General features: G+C 39.0%; 1 protein-coding gene across 1 annotated transcript in view; it reads left to right on the forward strand.

Moving 5' to 3' along the window:
- The first annotated feature begins 8513 nt into the window (after positions 1-8513).
- LOC139718875 (serine/threonine-protein kinase TAO3-like) overlaps positions 8514-27551 on the forward strand; it is a 43543-nt gene continuing 24505 nt past the window's right edge. Inside the window, exons 1-4 of the mRNA XM_071630320.1 lie at positions 8514-8617; positions 14303-15098; positions 15740-15811; positions 26128-26229. Coding sequence (XP_071486421.1) covers positions 14967-15098; positions 15740-15811; positions 26128-26229 — 306 coding nt within the window. The 5' untranslated portion in view covers positions 8514-8617; positions 14303-14966. The remainder of the gene's footprint in view (positions 8618-14302; positions 15099-15739; positions 15812-26127; positions 26230-27551) is intronic.

Below are 27551 nucleotides of genomic sequence, written 5' to 3' on the forward strand. Positions count from 1 at the left end.
GGGTTATTTTGTGTAGATTTGTCACATTCTTGGTTGCATGGGAGGTTCATTAAAGCCAGTACAGAGAGCAGAGTTTTAAAGATGAAATTACATGTAATCATTTGAAAGTAGAATATAACACGTAATATACAGAAAGTTATATTCATGTTGAATATACAGTTATGGATATCACGTCTGGAATCCCAATAAAATTGTTAACAATCATGCAAATTAGATATGATGTCATAACCTCACAAGTGACCTCTGATATGCCCAGAAATCTGTTTAATTTTTTTAAATGGAATTAATGGTTAAAAAGGAGATATGAAATTATTTATGTAAAAGTTTTCTGTGTGTTGTTGATATGACCTTATACCAATGACAACTTCTGTGAAAGGGAAATGAAGGTTGAGTTGAGTTTATTTTATTTGTACATGGGATGGGTTAAATGCCTGCATTCAGCTGGACAGCTGTTTTCCAGCAAGATCATGTTTTACATAAGAGTAACAAAGCACACACACAGTGAAATTGCAAACATATACTGTACATGTACAATGATACACAATAAACGACATCCACTGAACAAGTTACAGTGCACTCCCGTTATAACGAACATGGTTATAACTAAATTCCGGTTTCAATGAAGTAAAAATTCAGGTCGCAACATTATCCACTTTATGTATTTTTATTGTTTATTTGTTCGGTTGTTACGAAATTTTGATATGGCAGGAAACTGCCGGTCCCGAGGACTTCGTTATAACGGGAGTCCACTGTAACAAAAAAAAAAGAAAAAGAAAAAAGGAATCCATGAAAAAGACAAACAATGTTTACCGATATTACAAATTTAGAAATAAAATTGATATACTTCTATGGACACGTTAAGGGATTTACGCTATCTTCATGGTTTCTTTCGTGAAACTTTTAATGTCACTAGCAGCTCTTAAATGAACAGAAAGAATTTTGTTAAAGTTTTACATGCAAAATAGGACTGTTTCGGCATCACAATATGAGTATTTGAGTTTCATAGAATGTATTTTTCAAATTACCTGGATTGAACACTATCATAAGCAGTTTCGAAGGGGGGGGGGGGACGAGTTTAGTTGTGAGGGTGGGAAGGGGCTGACCTTTCATGACCAGGGGGTTTGCAGTATCCGTTCATAGGTTAATCAGTAAGCCTACACGCATTATTGTTATGTTAATTTTTTTCTGCTTTGTCTGCTCTGGAGTGCCTCTGAACATTGTTTCTATACGTATGTCATCCATGGTTCATCCTGATGATGATGTAGATAGAAAAGGGGAAAGGTGGCACACAAAGGGGGAGGTCGGAGGAAAAATACTTCTCTTTTTTCAACCATATTCCAGTTCGTCGCAATAAGTTTGTGTATTGTGTGTGTTTGTGTGTATTTACATACATGTCTGTGCGTGTATGTGTGTGGGTGTGTTTGTGAGCGTGTTTTCATTTAATTGTCATTGCGTAACAACTTTTTTTTAATCACAACGCCTTATAAATGTTGTAATGAGATAAATTTTCCTTATTTCACTCTAGGAGTTACGAACTTTACTTCATTTTCGGATTAACAAACCTTACTTTATTTTCGGATTAACGAACCTGCGGAATAACGAACCTTGTGTGATTTTTGGATCAATGAACCTTAGAAATAAAGAACTTTTGTTCATTTCCGAATTAACAAATTCCTTCAGAATAACGAACCTTCGGAGAAACGAAACTCATTTTATTTTCGGATTAACAAACCTTCACAATAAAAGGCCCTGTCACTTCATCTTTCCGGGTAAGCTACGCAGACTTTGACTTGTTGCGAGTATGGATTTTCCAGCACGCAGGAGAATTTTCTGCGGGCGGACAAGGATGTTGGCGAGTTCCGTACTTGCGTCTTACTGCTAGAGGCGTGCTACTTACCTGCTATTTGCGTGTGTTCCGTGTAACCTGCGTGAGAGCTTCGAAACCGATCCGTTTTCATTTACGAGCGACATACGGTGACTGGTCTTGGGAAGCCTTGCGGGTTGACCTGGACCTCCCAGCATTTGGCCCGCACCTGACAGTACCTAGCGCGTATCTCGCCCGTAGTTACCCGGAGGTGCCCACGCAAGTCCGATTTACCGACAGTCAAGTTTTGAGCGTGACTATGTTTTTGTTGGTTTTTTTCAGTAAGAGGCCCGTAGCTGCCGCAAGTCACAGGCAGTTCACCCGCTTGAAGAACGTTAGTTTCTTTTTCACAAGGGCGGTGAGTTGGCTCAGTCGGTAGCGCGTCTGCCTCACGATCACGCGGCCCGGGTTCGAACCCGAGTCTGGACTGAGCAATGTTGTGTATAAGCATACCGTCCCCTCTAGCAAGAGGCAAAACACTCTGTCCCTCGGATAGGACATAAAATGAAGGTCCCGTGTATGAGACAGTAACAACTCATGCACGTAAAAGATCCCGCTTCATTCATTCATCGCAAAGAGCAGGGTGTTTAACCCGATGAAGTGGTCCCACCTCACACCCAACTGGACCCCATGGAAGACCAGCTTAACGTAGCTGAATATGGGCTATCCAGCCATCTTCTCAGATGGAAAATGAATCAAACAATCAAACAAAAAACAAACACTGATTACTCGGGGCTTACAACCAAACAAGCTAGCTTTCATGTAGGTTCCGTCGTACTTCTCTTTGATCAACCCCATTTCGATTTCGATTTTGACCAGTTATCATTACACATAATTGCTGTGTTATCACCATGTATATTGCTTGTGTTCTGCACATTGTTTACAAGGTAAAAGAACTTTTTTGATTTCTGTTATGATGTCCATAAATGAGAAGTTTGGAAATAAAAATGAACTGAATTGAATTGAAAAGTTGCCCGTGGATCTATGATTACGGCGCCGGAAGCGCATGTCATCTGCGGGCATTCTACGAGCATAATACTTGTTTTACTGGCAAGGAACGGTGTCGAAACTGCCAATACCCGTGTAGCTGGTCAGTTCTGCGGGCATGGCGGGCGTGGAGCGAGCTATACGAGCAACTGCGTGCATCGGCTGAGGGTCAGTTACTGCCTTTCTGCTGATTAGTTGAGAGTCGGCTGCGGCCAAGATAACGACATTCTGTGGGATTTCTGCCATATCAAATTCCTTCAGAGGGATTCCTTCAGCCCTCACTTGCCACCCATGCGCCTGACACGCAGGTCACACAGAATGCACGTAAGTAGAACGTAAGTAGCACGGGTCCAGTAGGTAAGACTTGCCCAAATCTTAGTGTCCGCATGCAAACAAACAAACAAACAAAAAAAATGTCCTGCGTGTTGCAAAATCCCCACACGCAACCATCCCGCCTAGCTTGCCCGGAAAGGTGTGGCGTAGCGGTAAAGGGCCTAAACTTGGCTGCGGGTGAATAGGACTTGCGTGCGCAACTACGGGTGAGATGCTTGCTAGATACTGTCATGAGCGGGGACCTCCGGGTAGTAAAAATTGTTCTTCGCAAGTCGCACGCAAGGTTTGCCCGCAAAGGTGTGACTGGGCCTAAAGAGTCTATTCCGTTATATTCGGATTCATGAACAGCTGGCGAGACTTCGGAACAATGAACCTGCGGAATAATGAACTGTAATCATGAGAGGAGCCCCGGAGGCCACAAGCTCACAATGCGTCCGATGGACTTTATCCAAACAATCCCTTCGTTCCTGATTTACACGAGTGAAAACAAAATAGTTATATCGATATATTACCCGTTGTTACGTGGTAGAATGGGAAGCATCACCAATATCTGATTTTTCTTTTAATGTATTTATTTATTTATCTTTTTTTTTTCTGCAAACCAGCTCCAGCTATTTCTTGATGGTGTAAATGTGCATCATACACAATTCGACTTCTTATAAAAAGAGTAAAATCATACGAGTATATCTGGAGGAGTCATGGGTAGTTTCTCACGTTTTAACTGGATTGTGATACATTGTTTATATACTCGCAACGCACATCTTCAAAATTGGCTCCCTCCCATTCAAGATTTAAAGTGCTACCCCCAATGAAAATATATCATAATATTATCTAAACCACGTTTGTGGATTTTTGTGTGACTTTTACAACATCTCCCCCCCCCAAAAAAAAGAAGAAAAACAACAACAACAACAACAACAACAACAACAATTTACCATTTCTAGATTTTTGCAAGACTCAATGATAATTTGATGTGAAGGGTATACACAAGTTTTATTTTCCATTCTTGCTATACATCATTTCATCGCAAAGAAAGAATTTGTATACCTGGTAGTGCATACCCAACATTCTGTACAGGATGAGAATTGTAATGTCACATGTCGATATACCATTACCTCTTCTACGTATAAATTATATACCAAAAGTGATTACTTGAACAGTATCACATAAATCATCCAGGCTAAGAGCCGGAACCTGAAATTTAGTATATTCACACAAAGATGCCAGAAATTATGATCATGTTTTCATCTACGCATACGCATTCCCTTTCCTATATGATACATGCAAAACGAACAGAAACAAATAAAACAAACGAAACCCATACATGGATTCGTAAAAGAAAAGAAGCAAACGGCTCCTAATTATTTCTTTATCAAAATATTAAGCAACGCAAATCCTCTTCGTCTACCCTCACCATACAGAGTTTCGGCCAACGCGTACAATGATTTAATCACTGTTTTCAGGAGGATAACAACTTCTTTATGAAGGGCGGAAATGTAAAGGCCCTGTCACACCTTTCCAGGCAAGCTACGCGGGCTTGTTGCGTGTATGGATTTTTCGGCACCAGGGTAATTTTCTGCGGGCGGACAAGGATTTCGCGAGTTTCGCGTGCGTCTTACCTATATACTGGACGTGTGCTACTTACGTTCTGATATTCACGTTCTAGTTACGGGCTAGTTGCGTGGGAGTTGCCTGCGACATGCTACATGCTACTAGGCCCTTCTACTGGTGTTCTGCGTGGACATCTGCGGGCAATCCCCGCGACTCACCCGGAACAAGTTTGAGCATGCTCAAGGGCCCGTCACTGCACCTTTCCAGGCAAACCTTGCTCGTGACTTGCGGGGAACAATTTTTTGCATGGAGGTCCCCGCAGATGGCCTGCACAATGACAGTATCTAGCACGTAGCCGCCCCTAGTTGTGCACGCAAGTCCGATTTACCCGCAGCCAAATTTTGAGCTTGCTCAAAAATTTTTCTGGGTGACTCGCGAGGATTGCCAGCAGAGATCCACGCAGAACACCTGTGTATATAAGGATGCCCGTAGCTGCCGCAAGTCACGGGCAGTTAACCCGCGTGCCCATGTTGAGGATCAGTTACTTTTCTGCTGGTTCGTTGAGAGTCGGCTGCGGCCAGGGTTTTGACATTCTTTGGGACCTCTGTCAAATAAATTTCCTTCAGAGGATTCCTTCACTGAGTTGTCAGCCAACACGCGCCTGACACGCAGGTCACACAGAATATCCGCAAGTAAAACTTAAGCAGCACGCGACTGCCACGCGTCCAGCAAGTAAGACACATGCAAAAGTCGCCGAAATCCTCGTCCGCCCTCAGAAATTGTCCGATATGCCGGAAAATCCCCACACGCAACAAGCCCGCATAGCTTGCCCGGAAAGGTGTGACAGGGCCTTAAGCATGGCTGCGGGTAAAAAGGATTTGCGTGCGCACCTCCGGGCGAGTACGGGCGAGATACGTGATAAGTACTGCCATGTGCGGGCTATCTGCGGGGATCTTCCGGTAGCAAAAATTGCTCTCCGCAAATCACACGCAAGGCTTGCCCGGAAAGGTGTGACAGGGACGATAATCGATGATAAAGTTCAAGTTGATTCAAATATTTTCAAAGATAGGCCTACGATAATTATCAAAACATCACCCTTTTAATCGAGGTAGTTTTTTTTACCTTTTTCTTTCATTTCGTGTGTGTGTGTGTGTGTGTGTGTGTGTGTGTGTTTGTGTGTATGTGTGTATGTTGAGAGGGAGAGTAGGGGCCAAAACTTTATTTTCTTTATCGACCGATGATTCAGTCCTATCAATTTTGTTTATGTAGGTATCAATCATCAGTTTTATTATTTTGATCAGTTTTAACTATCTTTTTGATTAAACTTGAATTCATTAATGTCATTATTCACATGCCACATAGGGGTGCTATAGAGGCAGTTTAAAGGTTTTCGGTTGGATTGTCATGCAGTCCGTTCGTCCGCCAGTCCGTACTTAGGCCTACCTCAGATTTTGTCAGCGCAATATTTTATTTTATCATTTTTTTTTAATGCTTGGCCAAGGTATAAAGCAGTGCAGATGCGCTAATTATAATCTCGGCTAAAACCCCTCAATAGGTCAACGCTCACAGTTGAGTTCGCTGAACTTGAGCTTCAAAAAAATATCATTATCTGAAATGTATCTAAATGTTCTATAAAAAACAAAACAAAACAAAATAAACTGCTTCATTCACTGGCATGTTGATTTTTCCAGCTAATGAATTGCTTAGATAATGAGGCCGAACTATAATAAAATATGTTAGAATATTACAATGATTATACAATACCACAACATTTCAAATGACAACATTTTGTTTTTCGGATAAAGCTGTGAATCGTATTGAGAAGCCTGGGTGTTGCAACTTACTCGCAAAATCGCGCCTGTTTTGACAAATATGCCAAAGTCTTTCTTTCACAAGAACATAAGACCAGACTGCCAGAACTATATGTAAGCCCTACATGCACTTTTAAACTCATATCCCACTTGTGAATAATTCTTACCAAGAAATCTAGTGAACAAAATATAAAAATAATTTCCAAACCGTTGCTCTTTGTTTGAAGCCACGGCCACACATTATAGAGTGCTATATTGTTCGACGGTGTAAACAAATATCCACAGAAGGAAATTGTAAATAAGATTATTGATATACAGTAAAAGGGGCGAATCCAGGAATTCCGTAAAGAGGGGTGCACGCGCCCCTCCCCCTCTTTTTTATTTCTTTTGTTTTAACAAAAAATAAATAAATAAATAAATAGAGGGCGCACCGTGCGCGCGCGCCCCTCCTGGGTCCGCCACTGTAACAATATATTCTGAGTAGATATGAAAAATTGAAGTGAATATCTAATCACCTGATACCTCATTCACGAGCAAAGTTAAAGGGCAAACCAAATATACACTTATGCTATGCATTGAGTGAATGCAGCAATATTTTAGTAGAGCACATCGGTGAAAACTAAGGAAATCGGACAATCCATTCTGAAGTAATGATTTTTTTTTTTTTAATTCAGCCATGACTAGATGGGCGCTTTCCTACTTTGAGGCATCACAATCCATTATCATGACAAACAATATGATGAAACTATAGAAAGAATTCTACACAATCCTTTGACTAATTAATGTTATTCTCTCTGCGGCTGTCTGAAAGAGGTAAGTCAAGCTAGTGCTCCTTTATTATGCCAGCAGAAAAGTGGAAATATGGTGGTTTTTTTTTTCATATAATATTTATGCTTTATATATCGTTTCCATACACGACGTCTCATCACAAAGTGTCGTAGTATTCTCATCCAGCGATGGCCAGTGCACCGAAATTCAACATATAAATCATAACTTTTGAAAGTATTGTCCGAGTTTCCTCAAACTTCGCTGAGTTCTACCAATTTTGCTGCATTTCCTCTGTCAAAATGTCTGTTTGGGTTTCATTCCCTTTCAATTATTTTCGCCAAAGGGGGCGTAAGACAAATGTCAATATTCATACTTGGACATCAGCAATCGGACATTGTCAAGGTATAATCATTTATAATATCCATAATTAATCACAGAAATCTTAAAATGTTTTAAGATACCTTTTGATTATTTTGATTTCAGTTGATTGGAATGTCTCAGCACATTTACACAGAATGATAAAGATAGTCATGGCCTTGACTGGACAAAGGTAGTTGGAATATTACTAGGCCTATAGGCCTAATTCTCTCTCAAATAAGTTGCAGTTTGGACTGAGATTTGCTGCATTACTAAACGGTAGTAAACGTATGCTTGTAATTACATTATGGAGTGCGGTTAACCTGACATGATACTGATACCAAGATCACAATATGAAAGAGATAAAGAAATTAATGTATGCCCTATATGCGTACACCAGATAAAAGAGGTAATTCAGGATGCATCAAGACGGTTCTTCTGTAGGCCCTATATAGTCAAACAGAATCGTAAGTGTGCAAGCATTCTTTACTGGAAAAGTGAAATGGAATTTGCTGAGTTGTTTCGCTTTCATCATCTTGATTTTTTCATCATTACTGTGCCAAATTCAGGGAAAACAGGTGAATTCCTTTCTCCCTAGCTGCGCATCTCCGCCTCCGCTCGCAAACTTTGAGGCAGCATGGTAAAAGGGGAGATGTGAAGTAGATGGAGATTGAGGTTCGCTCTGCCGTGCTCTAGCGTCGAGAATGCGAATACAAAAATCGGCTCACCGCCAGCCAGCCACTCACACAATACAAGTATTGCATGCATGCACACTGTTTCAGCCGATTTTTGCCACAGCTGTACACGCGCATGCGCACGAAAACGCCATCTTGCAGTGTATGGGCATAGGGAGGAGTAAGAAACCAACACACCATATGATTTATTTCAAGGATATTCCACCATTTCCTCATCCTATATGGAAATCCAAGTAACTATAAGTATCAATGTAAGTATATTCTCCGACTTTACCGGCAAAATTTTCGATAACTGCTTACAGACTTAAAATTAGAGCGATGGAATGCGAGTACTTCCGTAACGTATCGCACGTATTGAGATTCCCGTGTCATGACTGTGTTGACTGTTTTGTGTGGGAAAGACTAGTGTATTGTGAAAACCGGTGCGATGTACTACAGTTACAGCGCGAGCGCTGTCGTATGATAATGTTCGGTGCATACAGCACAGGGAGTACATTGGCAGTTGTGTTGCTGGCGAAACTTTGCGAAACATGTTCCATACATTCACACGAGATCGGCGTGTTACGAAATATCGGGATACACGGTGAAGTTTACTAAAAATTGAGCAACGTCGAGATCAACATGGTGGTTAGTAGATGTAGATGATGTTGTTCTGACTTCCCCGAAACAGGGCTTCCTCTGCCATCACCGCACAGGAACCCCCACCCCCTCCTAAAAATGTATCCACCATCTCCATACAGATTCTACAGCTACAGCTCTAGTAGCACAGGTCAATAAAACTGGCTATATTCCTGCACTCATCCATCATCAATCATAGCTCTACATAGCCTGACCAGACACTGTGCTGCGCACAGGGTCTGACTAACTACACGCAGCGCTGTCGCGAATCGCGACAGCGCTGCACCCCTTTTCCTTCGCGGACGTTGTTATCGCGCTTATATCGTTCACTGTTTCCTTCATGAATATCTTTATTAATCGTGGAAAACTAAAATATAAGGAACTATCGTAATCTATGATCATCATTCAATAACCGGTGTGCGATTTTTTGTTTAATTACGTCTAAGACTTACCGAAATCTATGGCTGAAATCAGGTCTGTAAACGTCCTTACTGCTTCACTCCTCATCTGCGTGTTATATGAATAGCATTCACTCTCGTATACTACAACGTAGGTAGTCGGAGATAGTCGGATGACCCCGACTCAAAAAGGTCAAATCATTGCCGGTGCAGCACGCACGGATCTACTGCAAGTTTTACGTAACACATGAAACGCACGGGCGCACGGGCGTAGGTAAAAAGCAACCACTTCTGAATGCGCATGCGTGGTAGTTTGTTGATTTTTTGAAGCTCTCGAAGGAAAAGATGCCACCGCACGATCTATACTCCGAAAAAATCAACAATAAGGTCTGGATACCAACAAAACGCCGAATTCAACTCAACAATCAGGAAAATATGCTGTAGGTAAGTGTTGCAATTATATTACTCTTAAAATCATACAAAATAAAAGGTATTTTATGTGATTTTGCCGTCAATAGTGACGGTCGGTTACAACGTTGAAACACTAACACATGTCAGACCCTGTTCACAGTGTCTGGTCAGGCTAAGGGTCTGACATGTGTTAGTGTTTCAACGTTGTAAACGACCGTCACTATTGACGGCAAAATCACATAAAATACCTTTTATTTTGTAAGATTTTAAGAGTAATATAATTTGCAACACTTACCTACAGCGTATTTTCCTGATGGTTGAGTTGAATTCGGCGTTTTGTTGGTATCCAGACCTTATTGTTGAATTTTTCGGAGTAGATCGTGCGGTGGCATCTTTTCCTTCGAGAGCTTCACAAAAGCAACAAACTAACACGCATGCGCATTCAGAAGTGGTTGCTTTTTACGTACGCCCGTGCGCCCGTGCGTTTCATGTGTTACGTAAAGCTTGTAGTAGATCCGCGCGTGCTGCACCGGCAATGATTTGAACTTTTTTAGTCGGGGTCATCCGACTATCTCATCACTTCCGCCCCGACTACCTACGTTGTAGTATACGAGAGTGAATGCCATTCATATAACACGCAGATGAGGAGTGAAGCAGTAAGGACGTTTACAGACCTGATTTCAGCCATAGATTTCGGTAAGTTTTAGACGTAATTAAACAAAAAATCGCATACCGGTTATTGAATGATGGTCATAGATTACGATAATTCCTTATATTTTAGTTTTCCACGTTTAATAAAGATATTCATGAAGGAAACAGTGAACGATAACAACGTCCGCGAAGGAATAGAGGTGCAGCGCTGTCGCTTCGCGACAGCGCTGCGTGTAGTTAAGCTCTACACAGCAATAGCATACTACATTGTACACACTTTTAGATTGTTGCATGAAGAGACCATCATGGTGGCATACATGTACTAATATGTTTCATATTTAACCATAGCAGGCCCTACTCGACTGATTTCCACCCTCTAGACCAATTATCTAGCTAGTAGTAGTAGTGTAGTGTACTGAAGTAGAAGTTTAAGTAGAACAGAAGTAACACTACGGTACGTAACGCTACAGTTTGTTAGAACTTGTTTAGAATGCACTTTACAAGTATGGTTGCATGGTATGGTTGGGTGTCTAACACATCGACACCCTAATGTTTTTCAGTCAATATAAACTTCGAATATGTCGCAATTTGCTTGCAATTTTACTCGCATATAAAAAAAAAGATACTCTTGAGTCTAAGTCCACACGCATGCATTAAAATTTACATAAAAATGTGATTTGCAGTACACGCTGCAGGATAATTGGTTTGAACGTGTGGGGTGTTATTTTGACGCATTTATTAGCTGTGCTGTACTTTGAAAGCAACACCCCTATCCATGGCTTATCCTCTATTGCCAATATGTGTGAAGTGCATGTAATGCTTTTCCAATGTGTATTTGTATTCATCTATAGTATCATTGTTTTGCTATAAAGTGTTGATCTTTAATTTAATATACAGTAGAGTCTACACAGCCTGTGCCCCTGTCACTGCTCAGCAAGTCGATGAGCACAATTAAACATTACATGCTGATGTAGAAATATGAATTTTGATATCATTCCCACCCCTGGAATGTTTATTTGTGGCAAATTTCTCTAATGGGACTTTCATACTGGGCTTACATACAGTATTAAAGCAAGTTCCCCATTTTTCGACCGCCTAAATTGCGGAAGCAAAATAGCGATCATCGTTCGAATGCCTGCGCTCATTGTTTGACCCCATATGTCCATGCTTAAAATTTGCGACGTACTGCCATGCGCCGCCTGTGAATGGATTAGCACGCGTGCCACGCGTGGACGAAACTGTATACATCCCACTATGAGAGCGCGGTACTCGATATACTCCATGCTGTACGAGAGATTTGACGCGCATACGTTGCGGCTGAACCATGGCGAATCGCAAATTCTGGCAGGGGTGGCATGCAAATATAAATAGCGCGTAAACGCACAAGTTATCTCAGAAACTGCTGCCACCGTGGCTGTAGGTGTATACTTAGGTGACCCGCACCTCGTCATACTTCATGTTTATGCATATTTCAATCACATTTTGTCACTGAAATTCTGTGAAATCCCACTCACAAGAAAAATGCTGAAGATTCCAGTAGAATCACAAGTTCACTGATCGATACCGGAAATTTGCAGCTATCGTCGTCAAATGTGAATAATGCGGAATAGTTGTCCGCTAAGGAAGGGGCCCGCAACTCGTCACCCGCGCTCCCATAGACAAAGCACGTAAAAGACGTGTGCGAGTGACCGTGATGCTCCCATAGACATACACGTAAAAGATGCGTGCGGGTGACCGTGATGATACTTATCACGTATTCCTAATATAAATTTCAGATTTTCCCGAAAAACTGTTCGGTTTTCACCACAATTTGCTTGGTTGTGGTAGCCCTGCCAAGTTTCAGCGTACTGAACACAGTCCCAGGCATAAATTTTTGTTCAGTGTGCTTGTACCAATTTTAAGCAGGGTGACGGTATTCGGGCCCCTGACAAGGTGCGGGCACCTCACTATACACGCTGTACAGATTCAATGCAGATAAATGGACTCGTAACTTCAAAACTTGGGATGGAACAAGTCTATATGTGTTGCTATGCAACTTTACTTACCCATTACGTACCCGTTGAACTGCTTATGCGAGCTGACCTGGGAGGGTCGCGACAATGATTTCGGGGGGGTCCGGCGACGTGACCCACTGTTGTGCTCTTCGGAACACGTGTGGAGGTAGTTGCATAGTTTGAATTTCACACTTGATTTATGCCATTTTTTATTCATGAATTTCAGGGAATTTATATTCGTAAGAGTGGTCTATTCATGGAAACAGTTGAATCAAGGGTAACATGCTTTTGTGTAGTGTTGCATACTGGGCACATGAAGCTTACGTTACCCTACATTGTACGTTGTGGTTATGCTGGCCTATGTATGTACATTGTGTAGAAATACACCAAGCTATGAAGAAGGTAATACTGGGTATGCACACACACAAAAAAGTTCAATTTTGATTTGCTTACTTTTGGTGTGGAGTACACTGCAAACCTACGCAGTTTACACCTAATCTGGGCAACGCTTTGCTACTGTACGCCATGCCTGCGCAATAGTACACAACAATACAATGTATGCTACATTGTACTTTATGCCAATGCCTACACGATACATTACTCTACGCCAACCCGACAAAAAATCCTTTTGGGCTGGATCTGAGGGTTTGTCAAAACATTTTTTGAAAAAAAAAAAAAATTCTTGCAGTCACTTGCTCTCATCAAACTGATATTCATGAGTACACGGTCAATTTTGGTGTAGTAGGTTATTCAGCACTAAGCAATTTTATGCAGGTCTGATGTGAAAAGTCCTTTAGGTTTACAAATAGAAACCACTCCGTGCCCAATGCACTGAAAGCAAATTCTGCTTATATACGTACAGTAAGAGGGAGAGACGTGGAATATAAACACAACACATTACATTGCTTTGGGGCTAGAGATATCAAACTGAATGGTAAAGTGGTCTGTTTTGAGACTAGGAGGAGTTATGTCATAATCTCTGCATTTCTGATTCATGGTATGCAAACGATACCCCCATAAATTCTTTTGCAGTTTTGTGTCAATCCTATATCAGAAAGAAAAATAAGATATGAAAATACTATGTGTCATGTGATTGTGTATTGTAGTTTGATTTGTAGTCAGAAGGCATTTGTATAAAGTGCAGTGAATGATAAACATCAAAGATTAAATATGCATATATGTACAATTGATGATGTTATAGTGCAAGCAACCGTCACAGGAACTACACCTTGTAATTTTTGTTGAAATGTCAGAGTAGGTGGAAATCCAGTGGCTATGCAGGAGAGTGATCCCTCACAGATTGTTATGTACTCTTTAAAAATTAGATGCACTTCCTGAATATAACTGTTTATAACTTTGCTGTGAGTGTTTGACCTACATGGCATTGTTAGATCACAGATTGATATAATAGCTGTCACTGATTTTCATATTGTGGTAAGGAGTCAAAAAATACATTTTGATATTAAATAACTGTGAGTTGATGTTAATTCAGAATTTTAGAGCATGTCGTGCATAGAATGCTTCAGAGGGATGATTTGTAGGACTTATTAAAGTTAATGTATAACCCTGTCCCTGTGTCCTTAGAAAGAAAAAAGTATTAAAAAAAAGAAAGTAAGGCAAGATGTGAGGGGTACATTTTGTATGTCCATCAGCATTGTTACAGAGAATAATTTCACCTGAAGGCCGATGTGCATAAATGTACATTTACACAGTCAAAGTGTGGTAGGTCTCAGAAAATGCACCCAGTACAAAGTGGTCTGCAAAATTACACCTGACCATGCATGTCTGTTTGTTCATCTCGTCATGAGGGATTTCATAATAATTTTTACATTGTATCTGTTTTATATATTATTTGTCCACACAGGCAGCTCTGAGTTTGAGATCCATCACAAGAGAGAAATCGAGGGATCCATTTGAACCAGTCCTGTGCATGTGATCAGCCAGCCAGTGTGTTGTAGCACTGAGCTGATCATTGCCAAAGTTTGGGTGTAGGTGTTGCCGTAATCTGGTGCCACAGAGGGCGACATCTACCAACTTGTCACACTGAAACCCAGCACAAGCTGACCACTGATATACTTCAAAGTGGAATTATGTTGTAGTTGCCATGTACAAACATATTTGATGACTTTAACTCTATCCAAGGCTGCTATGTATACAAGGGCAGACTGAGTACAAAGTGTACTGATTACAACTGACCGCCTCTAAAACCAATAATTGGTCCCAAGGCATAATCCCATCCAATCACATCTCTTTGGACACCTCTGTTCCAAACAAGCATCACGGCAGGTCCCTGTCACTCCATGAATTTGGCCAGCGGAGATCAACATTTTCGTGCGTTAGACTGACCTAGTAATTCCTTTCGCGCATCTCTCGACGACCCCTTGGCCAGGACAGCGTGCAGACCCTGCTGTGGTCGTCCATGGCACATCCCGTGCATGCCTGTCAATGAATGCACACATGCTGTGCTGCCATCCTCCACACGGAACACTCGCAAGTAGCCACAGTCGCCGCCAGCCACAGGAGCCAACATGCCTTTGCCAACACGTGTCTCCCAGATTAAGGACCATGAGGTCCAGCGGTTCTTCACTGACGAGGACCCGGAGAAGCTCTTTGAGGGCATGACAGAGATTGGGCATGGCAGCTTTGGTGCAGTCTACCATGTGAGTACCGTACAGACAAAGTCTAACCATGAGGGAGAGACGACAAGGGGCTACAGCTGTAGCTTGGCCAATCTGTGTGTTCTTGCATAAGATGGGCTGAAAAGAGGGGGGGGGGGGGAATGCTGACATTCTCAGTGAAGAGTCTTGATTTCAAGCTGTTTGTCCAGTCTTTTGTTTTGAAAGTTCTTTTCTTTGTAGTAAATGTATTTTGTTTTATCAAAGACAAAGACATTTCTGCAGATAAGCTATTTCAACTGCAAGAAATCTTAGTTTGTCTCATTAAATGCAGATAAGGATAGTAATTTCAGATCTGAGACAGAGTACATGTATATCACTGGCTAATACACACTGTACCTTCATGAAGACATACAATTGTAGTCTTAGTGGCATTGTAATTTTGTTTTGCATAACTTGTAACTTTTGTGTTGGTTATAATAAGACAGTTATCTAAGTGCAAATGCACCATACTGTAGGATTTTTTTTTTTCATTCTATTTTTGTCAAAAAGAAAACACAATGTTGCAAGTCATTATGTTTGATATCTAATAATGTTAAAGTATGTTGGAAGTGCCTTTTCTAAAGTTTTCTACTTAAGAATTGACGTCTGGATTTTTTTTCCTCTTTGTATTTTATCTGATACAGGCAACTAATACAGTTACGGGAGAAATAGTTGCCATCAAGAAAATGTTATATAATGGCAAATCATCAACAGAGGTAAGTCTACATGGAATTATTACAGTGCATATAATGTATCGTATACCAGTAGTAAACAGATTGTTTTTGTACACTATATGCTACAACATTTGTCTCAGTAGATATGAAAGTGTTTAAATGTCATGTTTTGAGACAGATTTGTGTGCTTATAGTCGTATGCCTTTTCTTTGTGCCATATGATATGAAGGCATAGAGGCAAATTATGGAAAGAGGCACACCTACAGGTACATTTGTACATGTATTGAATAAAACATAGATTTGTTGTCATATACTGTCACCAAAAGTATGTGCCTGCTAACCATTGACACGCTAATAAGAGAGCTGCCAGGTCTCCCTAATTCTGCAGGAGGATCTCTGAAAGCTGATATATCTTTTCACATCCAGACATTCTTCCTTGAATGAGGAATAATTTTTGCCTGTTGAGAGGCTTGTAGCCATGATTCATAATCTACCTGATTGCTTAGCCCTGTTATAGCCATGCAAGGATGTACAATTGTACTCAGTTGCTGACCAAGATCAACAGACCATGGATAACATGGACAATAGTTTTCTTTTGGCCCCATGTTTTAGGGGCAAGGGTCGTCAAAAGTGTAAATGCATGAATTCTGATGAAAGTGCACAGAGTTTACGGCCTGGTGGGAGGGGAGGGTGTGTCCCATCCCCCCACCCTCCAATAATAAATGTAAATGTGTAGTTACAGTAGGTATAAGAAGGTATACATTTCATAGATTGGTCTACAGTATGTTTTGAAGGCCTTCATGTTCGTGTGCATTTCTGTCCATAGTTTACATAACATGTAGGCCCTGTATGTCCATTTATGCTTATTGTATGCAACAGGCGGCTTACACTGTCTCATATGGATATGTTTGAACTACAATGTATAATATTAAATGGGTTAGTCAAATACCGGTTAGTGATTGGCTAAACACAGTCAAGTGATGGAGAAACATTGGTTATGTTCACCCATGAGAACATTTTTAGTGTTCTCCCATGGGAAAACATTTTCATGTAACAAATGACAGAAGGACCCGCGCACAGTGAATTTGGCTCTGCGCGAGCGAGCGAGTGCGTTGTGCTGGTTGTTGACGTTGATGTATTTGACGTATTTGACTAACCCATATAATAAAACAGATGATGACTTTTGTTGTCGGGAACATGTACCAAATATTCCACCCTCAAGGTTTGAAATGCTACTGTATTTCGGGAGGCTATATATATCCCTTGACTTCGTCTCGGGACTTATAACCTCCCTCAATAGCATTTCAAACCCTTCGGATGGAACATTCGGTATGTTCCCTCCCCCGCCAGTCATCATCTGTATAATGTAGGTGCATGTATACATAGCATGAACATTATACTGTACTGTGTGTGAGGTGTACAGGCATACTGTATCGTGTGAATGAACAAATTTGGCGACAAAGACAAAAAATGAAGAGGCCAGGCTAAAATTTCCAGGTTATGAATCTGCTTTCAGATGTACAAACTGCACAAGAATTTATGAAAGTTGAACAAGATTTCTCGCAGTTTGCGTTATCATTATGCATGTACAATGTACATAATGTATTATACATTGATTTTGATTTGTAATAGTAAAAAAAACCAACAGATTGAAATCAAATGAACAGAAGGGTTGACAGAGAGTTAATCACATCACACATTAGATAAGAAAGTTATAGAACTTCACAATATTATTACATGTACATGTCTTAACTGATTGGAGATATATTAGTCACAACCACATATATTGTACATTGTACAATGTGTATGCCAATTACATGTATCTGAGATTGCACCTTGCCTGTTGGTTTTTGCACAGATATCAAGAATCATGTTTTATGAATAATTTAGCTACTTTTCGCCACTTTCAGCTACTACCTGCCACCTTCCCCCTCCCGAAAAGGTCATCATTACTAGCTTACAGAAATGCATCAACAATTTGATGCAGCAGTTAACATGGTTTTCCTTTTGATTTCATGTGAGGAAAGGGAAATTTAGTGATAATTTGTGTGCAGTCAGTGAGAGACTTGTGAGCCCATGCCATCATGTAATGTACATACATGTACAATATATGTTTGGTTACAATCAGTTGTGTTATGTGCAAACTTGCCACCTCACTTCAGCATTGTGTATTAGTGAAATGTTTTTGCTTTTCAGATTGAAGTATTTTTTGTAATTGTCGTGTGATGTGTAAGTTTGAGAACTACATTTAGTAATCGTTTGTTTTTTTGTTACATGCATGCAGAATTTTTCTTACCTACTGTACATGTACAATGTATGTCAGGTCAAGGTAATTTTAGCTTCAGGAATTATCACCTAATCATCAGTAAACTGGAACCTCTGAATTTTTATTGCATATTTTATATAGTGGTGAAAGATGTAATAGATCTTGTTAGTGAAACGTTTGGAAATTCTGTGACAAAAACAAACGATATATTGATATTTTTGTTATGCATAAATTTGCGTGTGAGCAACAAAGGACTCCAGTGAAAGAAAAAAAAAAACAAACGCAAACAAACACATAAACCATTTCTTGTGGAACATCAACAGTGAATAGTTAAAATTACAATAAAAAGATACATCTCCAAACCAAGAAATAAAGTTTCTGGTACTACTCGAGGTTGTAAGATGAGATGTTGAATGTTTTGACCTTGCACAGGGTTTATGATATCACAGGCAGGTCTTTGATTACGATGTTTTCGTAAAGTCTGCTTACTGCATGGAACTTTGTGCAGCCAGGAATTCTGGCCTTTTGCAGTCATGGCGTTTCCCTTCAGTTTTAGGATTTCCTATGCATATCAGTTGGTCAATTTGAAGCATGAGGAATGTCAGGGGAAAACCATCAAAAAAATTACCCAAAGCCAAGTTTTGCATTGCACTGTAGAGAATGATATTAGCAATCATGGTTTTAAATCAGGTACATACAAATTAAGGTTACAAAACTGCATGATAAGTACAAATGTTGGTGAAACAGTTATTGGATCATGATGAAAGTTTGTTGTGACAAGTGATATTTATATAATTTTCACTTTTGATAGTGGGACAGACAGGACTAATAAGTTCATACGGAGGTCAAGTCTTTTTTGTGCATGTGTACATCTGTCTCTTCTCTTTATGGTATTCAAAAATAAAAGGCCTTCATAATTTTTGGATTTGGTTAGAGCAGAGATGGCAATTTTTTTTTTTTAGTATTTTGCTTTGTTTTTGCCAAAATAGTACTACTACTGTTTTCCACTACATATTATATCTATATCATAGAAAAAGGAAAATTACTGTTTTTCCACCAGAAAATGCCTTTACGGCCCTCAGAATACTGTAAAGCAAGATGTTTTTGCGAATAAGAGCCAACAGCCATTTTCGCAGTATGAAATTTTTGCAAATTGCCACTGGCATTCAATGCATAATAGTGTAGACAAGAACTTTAGCATGCATTTGAATTTTGCAAATCTTGGCTCTTGCAAATGCACAAAATTTGAATGCACATGAATATTTCTGGTTTACTGCAATGTTGTTTCCGCGGTTGGCATCCTTGTTTGAGATACGTACATGGGTAAGACAGGGTAACACCCCCCCCCCCCCAAAAAAAAATAAAAAATAAAAAAAAATACATATATATAATAGATAGATAAATAAAAAAGAAATAATGAATGAATAAATACTGAGGTAAATAAATGAATAATACATTGTAATAATAATAAGCATAAAAACAGGGAATAATTTTCTAACTCAGATTTGATTAGCAATTTCAGCTGATGAACAGTATTTCAAATGGTATCCTGTACACTTCTATGGAAGATACAGTACACTGTAACTGGTAAACAAAAGTTAGTTTGTGTAGCAGTGGTGTAAAAATGCATAGCAAATTGCGATGCAATACCAGGAAAACTATTCCCTGTAAAAATAAAAACAAAATAAAATAAAATAAAATCAGATGGAGAAATGTCTGATTTCTGAGCGTAATGCTGGGAAAGGTATGTTTCAGATGTTTCTATCAATTTCAGAAACTTCTAAACCTGCAAAAATTTGAACAGAATTTGATCAGTTGTAGTGGATGGGGTGTAAAGAATGGCCTGGTATTCAGTTGGTCAACATCTGACAAAGATAAGGAAGGATATTTGGGGTGTGGGGTAGAATTTCATGTAACTTCTTCATCATTGGGCTTTGTGTAATGGTGCAGAGATGGGAAAAATGCAGGAAAATATTTGTGCTATGCTACACAATTGTATGAGAAAATGCAGTGAACATTCTCTGCTGTTATGGTTACAGAAATAAAAAAATTATGTTTTTCCACTTTATAGGCATTCAGACAAGGGCCCCATACACTTGTACCTCTAAGAGGTAATTTCCTATTCACTTTTAGTTTTGATTTCCCCTTGGAGACGTTAAAGTGGGCAAAGTGTGTTTGTAGTACCCTGCATAGAATTATACTCGGGTGTACATCTTAAAATGTACATTTGTATATGAATTGATAAAAAATGCAGAAGATTGTATATTTTTGTTAGTCAGTTGTAATGTTGAAATTGTACAAGAATGTATGCAAATTGAGATACACTGTTTAACTCGTGATTATATTACAGATGAACAGTGTATATATTTGACGATAATTGTTGGAAAAATATTTTTTTTTACTGTTATTTTGTACAGTGTTAATGAAATTGCAGAAAATTGATGTACTTGTAAAAAAAAAAAATACAGACAGGCATATGGAGACTATTAAAATCAAATGAAATAAAAAAAAATTTCTATGGCACTTTTACATTTAGACTACATTGCAGATGTTTCAGACTTCTTTCCAACTTAAATTGACTTCCTGTCTTTCTCTCTTTCCTATGTATATTTCATTTGCTTATAAATGTGTTTATCTGTCATTTAAACTCGTACATTGTACATGTGGTATTCCATTCTCTGGAAAAGAGGAGGTCTTTCATGGTATCCTCTTAAACGTTAATGCTAATAGTGCATACAAATTTGTTCATTTCGTGCTTAATAAATGATCAAGGACATAGATTTTAAGAGCAGAACATTCCTCATACCTGGTCTTTGGCATCCCATCTCGAGCGTGACATAAACTAATTGTAGCCACCGATAGACTGAATATCAGACTACACCAAATGCAAGTGTAATGCATAATACATTGCGCGTAATAGCAATGTATGAAACTTGGCCTTGACTTAGTGCATCACTTGCAAGCTGTGCTGAAGCCTTTATGAGCCTACACACTGGCTCACACACACACACACACACACACACACACACATTTCCTTGCATCCTCACATGTTGTACCTGCATCCTCTCTGTGTTGAGATGATCCTGTACATAATGGCATAGCAAAGAGGCAGAGAAAAATAACTGACATACCTATCGTAGATACATGTACAATAAGATTTCAATACAAAGTATATAGTTATATATTCACCTGCTTTGAAGGAAAGAAGCAAAAACTTGACAGATTGAGAAGGAGAAAATTGGATGAAGACTGACATAAGAGAAATAAAATCACATGAATGCAATAAGCATGGAAACAACCTAGATTTGTGAAAATAGCTATTAATCACTGCAATCTAAGTATAGTTGTACATATTGTAGAATGATAGTGAAGGAATTTTTCAAAAGACTAGTGTACATTGTTCAATGTCCTGTACATGGCTGCATGTACCATAGAACTTGAGTATACACTCTAATATGCCCATACATATGTACATGTAACCAGGTGATACTTGTGTATCTGTATTTCTCTCTGTGTGTATGTGTGTGTCTCCGGGTGGTCCACAACTTGAAATTTGAGCATGCTGAAAGCTCTGAATGTGAGAATATTGCAAAATTGGATGTGCACTGAGTGCACATTGCAAGCACGTAATATTTTGGAACTTATTCCTTGTTTTGCTGCTTATATATGTATGTGTATTCAATGTTTTGTGTCATGTTTTTGCGCCCAAATTATCTGAGTGGTTTGATATTTCTAAAATTTTGGGTATGTTTTTCACATGTTTGAATACATTTTATTCTGAGCATGTCACCAATTCTTGAAGATGTTGCTTAGCATGTCACTGACTTTGGAGGATGTTGTGTACAAGAATTCAAGCATGTTACAGTGACATTTTCAAACCCCTTGTGGACCAACCTGGTGTGTGTGTGTATGTGTGTGTGTGTTTTTTTTTTTTTGTGTGTGTACTTGTGTATGAGGGCACAAACATTGTGTGTTTGTTTGAAATCCCAACACAGTGGATACATGTATGTCTTTTCCCATTGTTTATAGACATGCTGGAGCCAGCAGCAACTGCATTCTAATGACCCCATAGCACAATCTATGTTGTATCCTTTGAACAGTGTGATCAGGGAGATGGACCCACAGCCCTGGTGTGATTAAAAATGCCAGACATTTTAACGAGAATGCACTTTAACTCTGTCCTGTGGGCACCAAGTTCATGTACAATGTCAATAGGATGGGGTCCTTAAGAGGGCTAAAGAGAGGTTGTTGTGATAGAGAGCAGTGAAGTCTAAGAAATATGTAGATTATTAATTAAAGGGAGAATTGGAATCAAGCATAAAAAATGAAGACCTCCAATACAATTGACTTAGTTATGTAACAGAAAGTACATTGTATGTATGTACTGTATGTGCACAAAAATACCCTTTTGCGTCTGTCTTTGAGGATGTACTCTATACATTGTTATACTGTTAACCAACAATGTAACACAGAGACGTTATCCAGGTACCTAAATTGTACTGATTAATATATTACAGTAATAGGAATATATTCAGAGAATTTATCAAATTTGCCTTTTTTTTTTTTTTTTTGAGGGGGGAGGTTGTTTTGTTTGTTTGTTTTTCTGATGTGTGGCGGTGTGTGACTTACATGTAATGCATGCGATACCAGTCTCTGTTTTTGGTCCAGTACGTGTACGTGTATATATCGTTCTTTGGAGTGTTTCAGTGGAAATATTAAGTGGACACAGTAATTTTAAGTCATTACAACTGTAGGTCTTGCAGGGATTGTGAAAGATACCCCTTTTGTGCATTCTTTCATTGAACTGCACATTGACAACCTAAAATGTTTGTAGGCTTTACATACAGTTGTACATACTGTAATGTCCCCACAATGCATGACATATTTTAACTGAGATGGAGGCTGTGCCTGACCCATATCACATGTTCTATTGTCTCTGTTGTACAGATTCAATTTATTTGGTACCGTAAATAATTAATACATTATGTACACCATAAAAGCAATGTGTTAACATGCACATACAGTGAACATTTGTATGTGTAATAAAGTCAAGCTGGTACCCCTTTGAAGCAACTAGTGCTTGTACTGTAAGTGGGGCCCAAAATAAGATGGTAAGATACATGTAGGAATGACTCTTGCGTGACAATTAGCTATTTTCAGGAGGAAGACTTACTTTGATGTTGCTGAAATATCCTGGATCTCATAGCTTAAAAAATCTGATATTAAAATCTCTAAATAGAATTTGGCTGATGGTTGTTCTGAATTGTGATTCCCATGTACTTTTTGAGCATTAAACAAAACAAAAAAAAAACAGTTAAAAAAGTAGAAACACTTGCACAAGATACCTTCACCCTTTCCCTTTAAAGTTTAAAAGATTCCTTGTTTCGGGAGGGTGTTATGGTCCTGTACACACATGTACAGTATCTGTAGCTGATAAGGCTAAATGGTGCATTATTTTGTCTATTGTCACTTTCAATAAGTCCTTCTTTTTATATACTTTGCTTTCCATTGTCCATTAATTTGGACATGTTGAAACTGTCATTGTTCCTTTGTTGTCTAGTGTAGGGTACAGTGTGTAATGATGTTGATGCCCTTCAGTGTATTGTATATTTCAAATAACATACTGTGAGTGTACAAAGTGTAGTTGCTTTGGGAAGTTTTGAATCAATTTCAAAGCATCTGTTCATCATGTATGGTGAATCACATTCCATGACACCCTATGTAATTCCATTTGTCCCTGTGGATGACATATTTTTAATGCTCCTGCTTCACCCCTCTGGGTATGCTCTATTATGGCTTCCTCTGGCAAGGCAGACCCTCTACAGCGGTATGCAGATGGCTGGTTATTAAAAGATTAGGTTGAAGCCGCAGTCAATACTAATGAAATCATGGATTGTTGCCTGAATGATGATTAGCATAGGACCGTTCATTGCTGCAAACGTGCGGTACGTCAATTACCTGCTCGATTCTGCTGACAAAGGAAAAGACAGGTTACAAACCAAGCATGTTCGTACTGTAGAACGATCTTTAATTGTGCATATCATTAGACTGTTTATTCAGCAATCGAACCTGCAAGTTTATGCTATTCATTTGGTTTTCAGAAAAGATTTAAACAGTGCATATATTGCAAATACAGTGCAAATACTGCTTGTGGGCTCCTTTTGTAAAAAAAGTTGTTATGATAGCAACTCTTGCTGCGATGGTAAGTGTTATGGTAATGACAAGGCATGTGCTTCCTGATTGATTGTTGCTGTGAGATTTTTCCATTCTAGCAAAAATTTCTATCATAATATCGTTTTATAACGTGAGACACTGGTCATTAAAATCCAAATGATGATCGAGATACTGATACTGGCTTCCATAAGAAATAATCAAAACTCTATTAAAACTGCCGTTCTTAGGAAATATATGATGTACAGTGTATGTGTTTGCATTTGTACTTGATTGGACCATACAACTACAGTCTGTACACGATGCATTAATGCTAAGTTTTATTTCTGTTGTAGTCAATTCTGAAGATAGTTTAAATTGGTGTTTACTATGTTTATGTCGCTCATCTATTGAGGATAAGAAGCTGACATTAAGAAAATGATGTGATTAAATACAATAGATAAATGATTGTGTTTTTAGGACAGTTGAAATGCACTGTATGAAGCTCCATTATACTTGATATTGAGAGAAAAGTAACCTTGCTTTCTTATTGTAAATGAGAAGTCCACTAAAGATGACAGCAATGATGAATGACAGTTTGAAGAAAACATTAATATTCATCACAAGAACATTTTAATAGACATTGTACATTTAAATGCCAAAATCATTGAGCGTACATATGAATGCCAGAAATCATGGTGCAGTATTCTATGTTGCCTTTGAAAAGTGTCACCTCATTACAATGTCTTTGTTTGGTACAGTAAATGACTTAGAACATTTGCAAAATTGTGGAATGCGACCACAAAGTTTCACCTTGACCGTCATATATCCCCACCATCGGATCCTTTTGTGTTTAGTTTTGCTTTGCAGCCCAGCCAATGTGAAACTAATTTGCTGTAGAGAACATTGAAAACAATGTTGAAAATGTTTTGTATATATGAGATTAATTTAAAAAAAAAAATGGAAACATGATGAAATTTGCTGAGGTACAAAAATTACTGTATTGAATAAGATGTGTAGAGATCGAGGCTGTACAGTGTGTCGTCTGGAGTGACAGAAAGCAATTAGAGATCAAATGTCAATTGTTAGTGGCCCCTGGCATGTGGCTTACAAGTGCTATAATTACACTTTGGCTGTCCTTGTGCACTGTATGTTATAGTGGCATGAAATGGTATACATACATGTTCTGTCATTTATTGTGTATGCAGCTGACTGAGACAAAAACAAAACTTACAAAAAAAAATGCAGCAAGGATTTTGATAGATTACTACATGTACTCTCTATTTGTCAAGAAAACTATTGTTTTCATCCACATACTATAATGAAACAAATTCACATTGTCTTCAAGATATTTTCGTTTACTTCTAGTGTTACTGCTAGGCAGTATACAGTAGTCCAGTTACATGTACTATTACATGTACAGGGTCGATCTCTTCTGGTAGATGAGATGAATATGCACAGACTGTACATGATTCTTTTCTGAAAGTAACTTTGTTGTTGTTACACGAGCAGCCCTATGACTTCAGTTGCAAATGTTGTCACTTTCTCACTTGTATTCTCACTTTCTGCTTTTTCCTTGGAAAAAAAATCATGATTCTCTTCTTCAAAATACGACAGGACGTTTATTCAGACAGAGCACATGTCAGTCCCTTCCTTAGCATAATTTAGAAGCAGACTTTATTTGAGTCTGATTATAGGTCTTCTTTGTGTGCATGTTTTCAAAGCAGATTGTTCGATACAACTGGCATTGCATAACAGTGAAATGTATAAAGCATGGTTTTGAGATACATGTAAGATGCCAAAAGAGATGCTACATTACCAGTATGCATAAATTTGATGTTGCCATTCCACTGTTCTCATACAACGTAGATACTCATAAAAGTGTAACTATTTGGTAAGAATGGTGATGCATTTCTGTCAATACCATTTTCTCCCTTTGCAGAAATGGCAAGACATCATCAAAGAAGTACGGTTCATCCACAGGGTACGCCATGCAAATTGTATAGAATTCAAAGGATGCTATCTAAGAGACCACACAGCCTGGGTAAGTAAATACATGGCAAAATGTAGTAGACCCAAATTTCTGTTCTTGTGGTTTACTCTTACATGTAGTTCACGCCAGCAGATGCGATTTTAGCCTATTGTGCGAGAGCCCCAGTTTTCTGGCTGATGCACAATTGCAGCTCCAGTACATGTAGATGGACAAGATCTATACATGAAAGAAATATGTAGCCTGCGGACTATAAATGTTTCTTTGTTGAGGCCCGAACTCTGACACAATATTTTCACAGTGGTCTAGCCGCTATCCGATATCCATTCGTAGGGCAGTATCTACTCTTCTCAGTAAGCTGTGCTAGAGAGATAGAGACTGCAACATGTTCTCTGCACTGTGCACAAGGGATAGGCAGATGCACCAAATGGGTTTGAATGAACATCAGTTGTGATTGTTTACCAGTCTGGCACCACAGCCATGCCCTGCCAGTGGCAGGTATCGGATATCCCTGTTTCCTGTATCTTAAACCAGCGCGACCTAAAATATGGCTGGTGTGCTCTTCTTTGAATTTGTTTAACTCTTTCTCTCTCGCCCTCTCCTTTTCTCTTGCTCTCTCTCCCTTTCTCTATCAACTTCTTTCCCTAAATGACCACACCCTACACTCTGTTATAGGGAAACTGTTGTCGTCATGTTCAAATGTGTGTGTGTGTGTGTGTGTGTGTGTGTGTGTTCAAGTACTGATTTGGTGTAAATATGGCTCTAGCATATGTCTGGGAAATAACAGTAAAATACAGACCAGTACATGTATGAGGCTGGTGTTCTTATGTTAATCCCTTTGTCAAAGAACATGGCTGTATGACACTGTGCTTCTCTTTTTAAGCTTGACCTTTTGAAGTGGAGTTTGCTGTTAAACACACAAGCAAGATTTATGCCATTTATGCCTAGCTTGATATCACTGTTTAAGGGGTAACACACCATGATGTTTGCATGCAAAATTTGAGATGAATCAATCCCCATCAGTAAGCCGGTGTCAAACTGTTATTCCAAACTATGTATGCATCTGTCCACTTTACTTGGTGACAAATCCATTGAACCAGCCATGAACAATTACCTATTTATTGGTATAAAGTGTAGAATGCAGCTACCACCTGTTGCTTTGTGGACAGATTTTAAAGAAATATGGGACATGTTTATGGTTGTCATTAGAATCCTTTGTGTAGGAAATGTGTGATATTTCAATACTGGACTGTGCCAATAAATTGCTAGGTATAGTGTATTGCTAATATGTATGAGAAAGAATTCAATTCATGGTGAATAGTTTTTAAATCTGTACCCGTAGGAAGGCTATTACTTTATCCTAGGGAAAAAATGTT

This window comes from Diadema antillarum, unplaced genomic scaffold (assembly GCF_040938485.1).
Source record: "Diadema antillarum isolate AM-2024a unplaced genomic scaffold, OU_Dant_1.0 scf00000008, whole genome shotgun sequence".
NCBI lineage: Eukaryota > Metazoa > Echinodermata > Echinoidea > Diadematoida > Diadematidae > Diadema > Diadema antillarum.